This window comes from Apteryx rowi, unplaced genomic scaffold (assembly GCF_003343035.1).
Source record: "Apteryx rowi isolate R43461 unplaced genomic scaffold, aptRow1 scaffold_673, whole genome shotgun sequence".
Classification (NCBI taxonomy): domain Eukaryota; kingdom Metazoa; phylum Chordata; class Aves; order Apterygiformes; family Apterygidae; genus Apteryx; species Apteryx rowi.
This window is the reverse complement of record NW_020450953.1, coordinates 290,831-301,948: the sequence shown is the minus strand read 5'-3', so window position 1 is coordinate 301,948 and position 11,118 is coordinate 290,831. Positions and strand designations below refer to the sequence as shown.

At 67.0% G+C, this 11,118-nt stretch overlaps 2 protein-coding genes across 2 annotated transcripts in view; one reads left to right on the top strand and one right to left on the bottom strand.

The window, feature by feature from the left end:
- Window positions 1-796: 796 nt before the first annotated feature.
- BOLA1 (bolA family member 1) lies at window positions 797-2,016 on the top strand. The gene is made up of 2 exons (XM_026085769.1): window positions 797-858; window positions 1,368-2,016. The coding sequence occupies exon 2, from the start codon at window positions 1,383-1,385 to the stop codon at window positions 1,812-1,814; it is 432 nt and encodes a 143-aa protein (XP_025941554.1). The 5' UTR covers window positions 797-858; window positions 1,368-1,382; the 3' UTR covers window positions 1,815-2,016.
- A 1,754-nt stretch (window positions 2,017-3,770) lies between these two features.
- Window positions 3,771-11,118, bottom strand: part of SV2A (synaptic vesicle glycoprotein 2A) — a 12,353-nt gene continuing 5,005 nt past the window's right edge. Inside the window, exons 2-13 of the mRNA XM_026085771.1 lie at window positions 7,495-8,301; window positions 6,514-6,694; window positions 6,228-6,379; window positions 5,920-6,053; window positions 5,742-5,831; window positions 5,436-5,546; window positions 5,246-5,334; window positions 5,005-5,169; window positions 4,743-4,876; window positions 4,432-4,635; window positions 4,103-4,262; window positions 3,771-3,968 (exon numbers count right to left, since the gene is read on the bottom strand). Of these exons, the coding sequence (XP_025941556.1) occupies window positions 3,785-3,968; window positions 4,103-4,262; window positions 4,432-4,635; window positions 4,743-4,876; window positions 5,005-5,169; window positions 5,246-5,334; window positions 5,436-5,546; window positions 5,742-5,831; window positions 5,920-6,053; window positions 6,228-6,379; window positions 6,514-6,694; window positions 7,495-8,086 (2,196 nt within the window). The 5' untranslated portion in view covers window positions 8,087-8,301 and the 3' untranslated portion in view covers window positions 3,771-3,784. The remainder of the gene's footprint in view (window positions 3,969-4,102; window positions 4,263-4,431; window positions 4,636-4,742; window positions 4,877-5,004; window positions 5,170-5,245; window positions 5,335-5,435; window positions 5,547-5,741; window positions 5,832-5,919; window positions 6,054-6,227; window positions 6,380-6,513; window positions 6,695-7,494; window positions 8,302-11,118) is intronic.

Sequence of the window (11,118 nt, the reverse complement as noted above, 5' to 3'; positions counted from 1 at the left end):
GGAGCGGGCAGCAGGATCGGGGTGCCGTGTGCTGGGCTGGGGCTCCTCCACGTGGGGACGCGGCGGACTGCAACCGGGTGCCAGCGCACCCAGGGCGGCCCGAGCGGACTTGCGCCGGGTGTCAGGCAGCACCGAGCGGGTGTTACACCGGGTGTCAGGCAGCAGGGCAGGGGTGTTACACCGGGGCAATGCAGCGTTGCATGGGTGTTACACCGAGGGCAATGCAGCGTTGCACGGGTGTTACAGCGGGTGCAAGGCAGCGTTGTGCGGATGCCGCAGCAAGGGTAACACAGCATCACTCCGACACTGTCCCGGGTGTAACACAGCACCTCACGGGTGTCAGACTGTGTGCCGCCAGGTGTAACGCGGCATCGCACGGGTGTTACACCGGGTGTAACGCCGCACCGCGTTAGCGTTACGCCGGGCACGACGCAGCCCTGCACGGGTGTTGCATCAGGCGCAGCTCAGCACCGCACAGGTAACGCAGCACCGCACCGCTCCTCCACCGGCTGCAATGCAGCATTTGCACCGGCGGTTGCACCGGCTGTGCCGCAGCCTTGCAGCGCTGCGACACCCGGTGTAATGAATGCAGCGCTGCACGGGTGTTGCGCCAAGGGTGACTCCGCCCGGGGACCCCAGACCCTTGCACGGCCCCCCGCGGGGCTGGTCGCGTTGCACCTTGCACCCTGCACCCTGCACCCCGCCCGGCGCCGGGAGCAGAGCGAGCGGAACAGATTGGGCGCGGGTCCTGCTGGGACTTGTAGTCCTGCCCCCGGGCCACGTGACGGGGCGGGCCGCGGGGGGGACTCCAACTCCCAGCGTGCTCAGCGCGGCGGTGCGGAGGCGGTTGGAGCTCGGGTAAGGGCCGGGGCGCCCCGGACACGCGGGTGTGCAAGGGGGAGTGGGGTTTTGGGGCCACCCCGTTGCATTGCACACGTGTGTGCAAGGGAGGGGGGTCGGGTTTGGGGGCCGCCCCGCTGCATTGCACACGTGTGTGCAAAGGGGGGGGGGTCGGGTTTGGGGCCGCCCCGCTGCATTGCACACGTGTGTGCAAAGGGGGGGGGTCGGGTTTGGGGCCACCCCGCTGCATTGCACACAGCTGTGCAAGAAGGGGGGGGTAACACCTGGATGTAGCTACACCCCCCCCCCATGCACACACACGTGGCAAGCATGGGCTCAGCCCCCGGGGCTGGGCCAAGCTGGATGGGACCTTCCCTCCTGCAAGCAAAAAAAAAAAACCCAGAAACGCCCCAAATATTGCACCCTCCCCCAGTGCAACACCCGCTAACCGTATTTATGGGGGGGCTCATCCTGGGGGGCTCCCCACTGCGCACAACCCACACTCACCCGCTTTGCTCCCGCCGCAGCTCCCGTCGCGCCGGATGCTGCGGAGCCGCGCGGCGACAGCGACGAAGACGGCGGCGGCGCTGGCGCTGCGGCGAGGGTCCTCCATGGCCGAGGGTCCCGTGGGCCGGGCCATCCGCGCCAAGCTGCAGGCGGCCCTGGAGCCCAGCTACCTGCGGGTGCTCGACGAGAGCCACCGGCACGCCGGCCCCCCCGGCGCCGAGAGCCACTTCGCCGTGGTGGTGGTGAGCGGGCGCTTCGCCGGGCTGCCGCCGCTGCAGCGGCATCGCCTGGTGCACGGCGCCCTGCGCGCCGAGCTCGCCGGCCCCGTGCACGCCCTGGCCATCGTCGCCCGCACCCCCGAGCAGTGGGGCGCCGACCCCCGCGTCCCCCCCAGCCCCGCTTGCCTGGGGGGGTCCAAGCACCAGCACCCCGAGGCGGAGCCGCCCGGCGCCCCGGCTGCATCCTGACCCCTCTCCGGGCCTCCTGCTGCACCGTCGCCGCACCGAACTGCCGCGTTTTCCCACGCCGCTGCAGCCCGGCACCGGCTTCGGGGCTGCTGCAAATGTGGGAAGAATTTGGCATGTTTTCCCGCGGCTTTTCAGCCCCCGTTTCCGCCCCGCGCGCCATTCGGAATAAACCGCTCGTACAAAACGCACCGCTCGAAGCCGACAGCATTGGTCGGATAATTTTTTTTCTTTTTTTCTTTTCGTACACAGGGTGGGTTCGCGTGGGGGGGGGGGGGGTTGTTGCTGTTTTGGTCGTGTGTTTTTTGTTTTTGTTTTTTTAATTCTTTACAAACATCTAAAAACTACACCACGGCACGACTCTGCATACGGACAGAACTACGGATGTGCTCTTAAAAAGACCAGCTACACCGAAGGATGGAGAAGGGAGGAGGAGGAGGACGCGGGAGGAGAAACGAGATGAAGCACGCCGCGCGATCGCTCTCGCTCGGCTGGAGGGTCCCGCGGCGCGGAGCCGAGCGCCGGCGGCTCCCTGGCGCTCCTGCGTAGAGCCGAATTTCCCGCCCGGCGCTGCCTTCGGGCGCCTCTTTGTGCTTTGCAAACCGCTGCTGGTTTGGGTTGATTGGTTGGTTTTTTTTGTCGTTTGTGCTCCAGGTGAGCGGAGGGGGGGGGGAAAACGTGGGAAAACGGCCCCCCGCCCGCCCCGGCTATGGCCACGCGCCTGCCCTCGCCACCTGCACCAGCTCCAGCTCTTGCATCCATTGGAAAAGCCTAGGAAAGAAAAGCCTTTAAAAAGTAGTAGAAAAATAACAGGCGGTTGGGGGGAGCGGGAGCCGTCCACCCGCGCGCCGGGGGGGGGATTTGCACCCTCAGCGGGGGATTTGCACCCTTGGGATGGACATGCAAATCCAACCCGCCGGGAAAGCCGTGCCGGACAGGGCCGGGGGCAAATCCGGTCGCAGCCCCGGGGAGCAAGAACCCGAATTGGAGCGAGGTCCGGCCGCGGCACCTGCCCCTCAGCAGCTTAATAACGGCCGGGCCCTAATTAGATTAACGAATCTGTCACTAGGGAGATGCGGCCCGTTAGCGGCGCGGCTGCCCTGCCCGGGGTTTTTACGCCGCAGACCCGCCGGGGGAATCGCCGCTGGCATCGTCCCGGGGTGCTGGCACCCGAAGGAGACGCCAGGACCGGGGTGTCCCCGCTGCCACCGCCGCCGAGAGCCGCGGGAGCCCCAGGGCTCGCCGAGCCCCACGGGGTCGTGCACCCTGAAGGTCCATGCACCCCGAGGTGCACCCCGAGGTGCCATGCACACCAACGCACCGTGCACCCCGAAACGTCATGCACCCCGCAGCGTCATGCACTCCCCCAAGGCGCCGTGCAAACCAAGGCGCCGTGCACCCCGAGGCGCCGCGCGCACCAACGCCTTGTGCACCCCGAAGATGCCATGCGCACCGCAGCGTTGCGCGCCCCGAGCTGCCGTGCACCCCGAGGTGCCACCCCTGCTTCTCCTGGCGTTGGTGGGGGGGATTTAAGCACAGAGCTCGCTTGGCTTCCTCGATCCAGCGCCCCGGCCCTGCGCCCGCCTCGCCCTGCCGCTGGGGTCAGGCCCTTCCTCCTCCTCCTCCTCCTCCTCGCCGCGTCCCCCCCACCCCAACCGGAGCGAGCAGATACTCACACACGCGCGACGACACCGAGAAAAGAAACGGGGAGGGATGGAGGCAAAGGGAAGGCGGCGGGAGGGGGGCAGAAGTGCAAACCAAAGGGGAAAAATAAAATAAAATAAAATAAAATAAATAAATAAATATATATATGTATATATATATATCCCAAATGCTCCAAGAAGACGGTTCACAGTGTCTAAACGAGACTAATTTCCCCCCCCGCCGGGGGAAGGGGAGGAGGCGAACGAGGCCGGAGGGGGGGGGGGACGAGGAGGGGGGCCCCCCCCACCTCCCCTCTCCCCCGCCGCCCCTCACTGCAGCACCCGGCCCCGCGTCTCGGGCAGTTTCAAGGCTAAGGAGCTGCCGAGGGCCAGGGCGGCGGAGGCCAGGAGGATGGGCACCGCCTTGGTGATGCCCACGAAGGAGGTGAAGATGCTGATGCCCAGCACGGCGGCCAGCTTGCAGAGGGCGTTGAGGAAGCCGAACGCCGTCGTCCTGCGGCATTAAAACAAAAAAAAAAAGGGGGGGGGGAAAAAAGCCGGTGGCGGCCGCCGTCCCGGACGCCTGGGCCCCTCGCGGGGTGGGGAAGCCCCCCGGGAGCGTGGTGGGCTGCGGGGGGGTGGACGTACCGCTTGTCGGAGGGGTAGAGCTCCACGGTGAGCACGTCGAGGGCGTTCCAGGAGGCGATGCTGACGCCGCCGAAGAGGCAGAGCAAGGCGATCATGGCCGACTCGCTGTTGCCGAAGGAGAGGAAGAAGCAGCTCACGCAGGACATCACGCTGGAGCCGGCTGCGGGGACAGCGGCGAGGCGTCAGGGCGGCCCCCCCCCCCCCTTTCCCAAACCACCCCGAGCGCCGCCGGTTCGATCCCCGCCACCGCCGCGCGGAGCATCCAACGCCCGTCGGGGAGCCCCAAAAAAGGGGAAAGGGAGGCAGCAGCCCCCCGTCCCCGTCCCCACCCAGCATGCGCAGGCGGCCGATCTTGTCCATGAGGAGGGCGGAGACGATGTTGCCCGGCAGCACGGCCAGGGTGCCCAGGAAGCTCACGAAGTAGACCATGTAGGCGGTGTTGTCGTCGCTGAAGTCCAGCTGGCAGCCCTCCTTGTTGTGCAGGAAGGTGCTGTTGAGCACCCGGCTCTCGATGAACTTGTACTCGAAGAGATCTGCCCCGGGGTTGGAGGGGGGGAAAAGGGACCGTGGGTGGGCGACGAGGCCGGCACGGTGCCGGAAAAAGGAGGGGGGACACGCCGGCGCGCCACCCCGCCGCTACCTGTGTTGTAGAAGACGGTGGAGATGAAGGTGCAGTTCTTGAAGAAGGTGTTGCTGGAGGTGATGTCCTCGAAGTAGCACTCCTCAAAGAGCGAGTCCTCGAAGATGACCGACTTCATCTTGAGGCCAATGAACCTGCCAGGGTGGGAGGGTTTTGGGGGGGGGGGTGCAGAGCCCGGCGCTGAGTGGCCGCCCAACCCGTGCGCCGAGCGTGCCGGGCCTCAGCCCAGCGGAACCCAATCCCACCGCCGGCGGGCACGCACTTGTCGTTGAAGTACTCGCCGTTCCGGTGGATCTGGTTCTCCAGGGTGAAGTTGAAGGTGAAGTGCTTCACCTTCTCGCGGGTGAAGAGCTTGGTGCGCGAGGCGTACTCGATGCTCTGCAGGTGCTTGATCATGTCCGGGAACCAAACCGTCAGCCCGTAGTAACTGGGGAGCGGCGAGAGCGGGGTGAAGCCCGGCGGCTGCGGCACCCGCCAGCCCCGGCCAAGCCCCGCCGGCCCACCTGAAGGACATGGTGAACCACACGGCCATCATCATGAGCGTCACGCGGCGGTACTCGGGCGCGAAGCACTGCTGGAAGTTGCTCCAGACCTAGGGCGAGAGGTGGTGGGAGCCGGGATGGGCTGGGGACGGAGGGGGACGGCGGCGGCGCGGGATGGGGATGGGGACGGGGACGTGGCCACCGCACTCACCTGCTGCGACAGGTTGAGGAACCGCACCAGCCAGCGGCGGTACCACGTGCCCGTGTCCGCCTGGATCTCGATGAGCTCGTCCTCCCGCTTGATGGTCTTGATGTGGGTCACCTGGGGGGAGGGCGCGGGGCCGGGTGCCTCAGTTTCCCCACCCGCGGAGCAGGGATGAGCTTTGCCGGAGGTGGGAATATGCCCAGGGGAACAGGCACGGAGTGACCCCGTTCCTCCTTCCGGAGCCGTGCCGGACCCGGGTCCCCCCAGCACCCCCCCAGCACCCAGGCCGGGGTTGGGGGGGGGGGATCTTACCGAAAAGACCCTCTCGGGGTGACCCTTGGCCCTCATGTTGGTGTCGTGAACCTGCTTGAGCACCATCCAGGCCTCGTCGTGCTTGCCGTTCTGCAAGGCAGAGCCCGGCGGTGCCGGCGCGCTCAGCATCCCCGGCGGGGCTTTTTTTGGGGGGTGGCGGGGGGGGGGAGCCGCTTACCTCCAGGAAGAAGCGGGGGCTCTCGGGCATGGTGGTGAGCGCCCCGATGGCGAAGACCGAGGGGAAGGCGCAGACCAGCACGAACACCCGCCAGCTGTGGAACTGGTACGCGGAGCCCATCTGGAAACTCCAGCCTGCGGCCGGGATGAGGGATGGGGATGGGGACGGACACGTCAGCGGAGCCCGCGTCACCCCGAGACCCCGCAAACTCGCAACGCCGCTGCGCTGAGACCCGGCAAACTCGTGCCACCACCACGCTGAGACCCGGCAAACTCGTGCCCTGGAAACCGTCTCGGCCCATCCCTTACCGTAGTGGGGGATGATGGCCCAGGCCATGGCGGAGGCGTAGATGCCGCCGATCATCCAGAACATGCAGAGCCAGCTGAGGTGCTCGCCCCGCTTCTCCTGCGCCAGGAACTCGGAGAAGTAGGAGAAGACGATGGGGATGGAGCCGCCGATGCTGGGGACGGAGCGGGCGTCAGCGCCGCCGCCGCCGCCGTCCCCCCCGTGCGGCTGGGGCGCGACGGCGGGGGTGGCCCGGACGCCTGGGCCCCCTCGCAGGGTGCTGCTCCCCCCCCCCCCACCTCCCCTTACCCCACGCCCGAGAGCAGCCTGCAGAAGAGGAAGGTGCCGTAGCCCTGGACGAAGGAGGAGAAGAAGGCGAAGACGCTGTTGACGGAGAGGGAGATGAGGAGGCACTGCCTTCGGCCCAGGCGGTCGGCCAGCCCGCCCCACAGGAACGCGCCCACCATCATGCCCAGGTACACGATGAGCCCTGGGGGATGGGGGACGGGGACACAGCGGATTCGCACCACCATCAGCCTCCACCATGCTGCCAGCGCGGCGCTGAGCCAGCAACCTGCTCCCCACTCCTGCACTGAGTTTCTCGGGTCTCAGCGGGAGGGAAGGGGGGGGCTTGGGGCTGCGTCAGACCCCACGGGGGAGCGAGCCGGGTGGGGGGAGGTCTGGGCCTCCGTTACCCCCCCCCCCCGGTGGGGCTGGCCAGGGGACCCAGGTGTCCGGGGCCTGCTGGGGCCTGCTCTCCTCACTAGCCAGTGCTGCCGCCCCCTCGCACTCCCGCACCTCCCCCTGTGACCCCCCTGTATCCCCATTTCTTCACCTGTCACCCCACATCTCCCTCTGTCCCCCACGTCCCTTCAAGCCCCCATGTCCCCCCATGTCCTTCCATATCCCCTGTGCCCCCCCAGGTCTCCCTCTGTCCCCTCTTCTCCCTCCATGTCCCCTGTGCCCCCCCCATCTCCCTCCATATCCCCTCGTGTCCCCCTATAGCTCCTTCTGTTCCTCCATACCCCATGTCCCCCCATATCCCATGTCCCCCCCATCCCTCCATATCCTGTGTCCCTCCCAATCCCTCCATATCCCTTCATGTCCCCTTACATCTCCCTCTGTCCCCTCTTGTCCCCCCCATATCTTCTCATGTCCCCCCGCAAATCCTGGTGTCCCCCCATAGTTCCACATCTCCTAGCATCCTTCTGCATCTCCCTAGGTCCCTCCACACCCCTGTATCTCTGTGTCCCCCCAGGTCCCCCCCCGGGTCCCCGCGCCCCGGCTCACCCAGCATGCCCTTGTTGGAGTCGGAGAGGCACATGTCCTTCTCGGCGCTGGGCAGCACGAAGCCCACCACGAAGACCTCGACGCCGTCGGCCATGAGGGCCAGTCCCAGGACGAAGTAGAGGGTCCACTGGAAGCGGCCGTGGCCGCACTCCTGCAGGATGAGCTCGTACTGCTGCGCCAGCTCCTCCTTGTCCTTCCGCCGCTGGCCCTCGGCGTCGTCGAAGGCGCCGAAGGCTCCGCCGGCCRCCGCCTCGCCGCCCAGGCGCTCGCCGGCCTTGAGCGACTCGTTGCGGGGGATGCCCTGGTATTCGCCCTCGTAGATCTCGTCCTCCTCGTCGTGGCCCTCGGTGGCATCGCTGGAGGCGCCTTCCTCCTCGTTGGCCGCCTCGCCGCCCCGGTAGTAGCCGTCCTGCGGCGGGTAGTCTTCGTCGTCCTCCTCCTCCTCGAAGCGCGAGTAGGAGCGCTTGGTGTACTCGTCCTGCATGCGGTCCATGCCCTTGCTCATCTTCTTGGCCGCATGCTTCTTCACCTCCTTGGCAATGTCCTTCGCGCCCCGGATGAAGGCCGTCCGGTCTCGGAAGCTCTCGTCCATGGTGCCTGCTGCTGTTCCGCTCAGCCCTGGGGGTGTCACGGGGGGATGTGCGCGCCTTGGTGTGTGTGTGGGGGGGTCCTGGCCTGACGGCCTCAAGCCTGGGGGCCGGGGGCGGCCGCGGGGTTCCGGTGGGATGCGAGAGGCYGGGCTGGAGCGCTACCCATTCGCTTGGCGCAGGCGAAGGTGGCCACGGGCCCCGGGGCGCCGGCCCGGACCTGCAGGAGCCCAGACACAAGCAGCTGCGGTTTAGGGGGTCGGGAAACAGCCCCGCGTCACCCCCCCCGGCTTTGCATGGCCCCACTCCAGCCCAAGCTCCACCCCAGCAATGTACAGGTTCCCCTCGCTGCTCATTCAGAGGATCAGACAATTTAGAGGGACTTCGGCACCCATATTTCAATAAGATTCAGGCACCCAAAGTCCACTGACCCAAGTCCCTCGACCTGATTCTCCACTGTCTAATACCATGGTTGAGCCCAAGCTATGGCGCTCGTTGGTCTGTGTCGCTTTTCTCCAGCTGCCTATATCTGAGCCAAAAAACGCCGGTACTTTGTATCTTTGAGGCATCAGCCCCTGTGTCAGATTCGGTTAGGCCAGGGTTTCTGGGAGGAGGGAATGACACGCAGGCTGTGAGCCCACACACGCTTCATTTCATCAGCGCTTCAGGGTTGGGAGAAAAACAAGAAAAAATCTGCGCGAGAAGGGAGCACGGCACACAAGAGCGGCAGCGTTCGATACGGATGAGAGGAAGAACAGATCAGCCCAGACGAACAGATGGGCGAGACAAGCCGAAAGACGGCTGGGTTGAGGCCGCCACGTCTCCCCTGCCGGCGCCACCCTGCCAGCCCTGTCTGCCCGCCAAGGGACCTTGGTCCGCTCCGTCTGCCCGATGCCCCTTGGGGAAAGGGATCRGAGCCCAGGACTCCGTATGGCAGTGCCCCCCATCCAGACCCCCAGCRGGGCTCCCAACAGCACCTAGCACCCACCCGAGTGACTGGTCCCAATATGGAGTGGGACAGAGGACACGGATCCCACCAGCAGGCTTGGGGCCCCCAAGCCATGGGGACCCCCTGCCCCATTGATGGGGCCCCCCTAGGCCACTCAGCCCATTGAGAAAAAAAGACCACTCCATTCTCCCAATGGGGCTGGGAAGGTGGGGCTGGGCCACCAACCAATGAGCTTCAGGGGGCGTGGCCAAAGCACCAGCATCAATGGGGCTGCGGGGGTGAGGCCCAGCTGTTCAGCCAATGAGAGTCAGGGGGCGTGGCCAGGCAGCTGGTTCCCCCCACACCCCCAAGCTCAGGGCAGCCCTGGGCAGGGGCAGTGGTGGTGCTGGAGAGGACCCAGGGATTGGGACCCCGGGGACGGGGACCCCAGGGACGCTGCCAGCGCATCCGATCCCAGCATGGTGGTTCCCCACTGACAGCRAGGGCCTGGGGACACCCCCGGAAGGGGGCCCGGCACACCCAGCTCCAGGGGTTCCTCCGGGCACCTRACCCCGCATTGGGCTTCAGCCCCCATCCAAGCTGCTCCGGCCGGGTCAATCCTGCAAGGGCCAGGGGACACGTGAGCTGACACCCCAGCACCGCTGGCCCTGGGGGACGGGGCTGCCAGGCCCCAAGGCAGCGCTTTCCCCCGTCRTTTCACCCAGACTGCAAGTCACCGCTGCAAACTAGGCCAACTGCAGGCCTTCGCCCGGAGCTGAAATCCCCCGTTTCCTCGGGAACCGCAGGATGGAGCGGCACAGCGCAGCCCGCCAGCCTGCCACGGGGACGATGCTCTCGGGGGCCGCGCGCGTGTGCCCCCACGGACAGAGCCGGGCAGCGGGGGGCTCRCTGGGGCCGCAGCGGCTCGCGGCGGTGCTGGCGGCCAGGGACCCAGCTGCGCCCCGGGCTCCCCCCTGGCTGCACACCCACGGCCTCGCCAGCTCTGCCGACCTCGCCACGGCGGCGGATTTGGCTCCAGGGACCACGTGCGCCCAGCTGCGCTCCCAAGGAACGACCGCAGCCACCCTAACCACCCCGCGCCTGACCTTCCAGGAGGGGAAACGCACCTCTGGATGAGCCCCGGAGGCCCAAATCTCCGGGAGGCATCTCCCAGCCCCTGTTGGCCAGGCTGCCATCTCGGCAAAGGACCCAGGCGTCCTGCCGTCCTGCTGCCCCCGAGCCACGGACGGGCCTCCAAGGGGAGGACCTGCATGCCAAAGCCAGCAGAGCCACCACAGCTCGTGACACGGATGGGTCAGYGGATGCCAAATACCAGATCCTGAACCCCCTCATGAGGGATGAATTCAACCCCCACCCCAAAAAAGGCTGTTTTTTATCGCTGGCAGCACATCGATGGCTGGGAAAGGGACACAGCCGTCACAGCCGACACTGTCCCCCCCCCCCGGAGAGCAAGGACAGGGCACAGCAGCAAGCTAAAATTAGCCCTTCCGATACAGCCGGGGCCGCGCCGGCAGCACTCCCCCGGGGCGGACGGGCGCTGCTCGGGCACGCGGAGCGGGCAGCACRCGCTGGCTCCGCGCACGGCACCGGGGACCCCGCATCCCCCAGCACGTCTGTCTGTCCGTCCCCCTCGCTGCGGAGGGCCCCCCCCCCACAGCGGGTCCGACCCAACCGATTTCTGAATGAACCCAGGCRGTTAAATCTGAGCGGCATCAATGAGCCAATGCGCCCGCTGCCCTCTCCTCCCCRGCGCTTCCCTCCCTCCTCGACTTAAAACCCGGAGGTGTCCGAGGCTCTGGCAAGGAGCCGAGCCGTGGCCTGCTCCCCCCGACAAGGTCATTTTGCTCCGGGCGGGCCCCCGGCTCGCCGCGGTGCCTCCCACCGGAGCCGCGCCGAGGGAGCGATCGGGGCGCCCGTGACGCACCCGCGCGGCGGGCGAAGAGGGGAGGAAAGAGGGGCCCCGAGAGCCAGCGGGGCTGCAGGTGCCCGGAGCAAGGTCACGGCTCGGCGAGGCCCCGCTGCTGGAGCCGAGGAGCCTCGGCGCAGCTGAGTTTTAACAACCAGGCTTCAATCTTGCAAGGAAGCCCC

Excerpts from the sequence above, each read along its gene's own strand:
- BOLA1 (XM_026085769.1), top strand. The coding sequence starts at position 1,383 with ATGCTGCGGAGCCGCGCGGCGACAGCGACGAAGACGGCGGCGGCGCTG.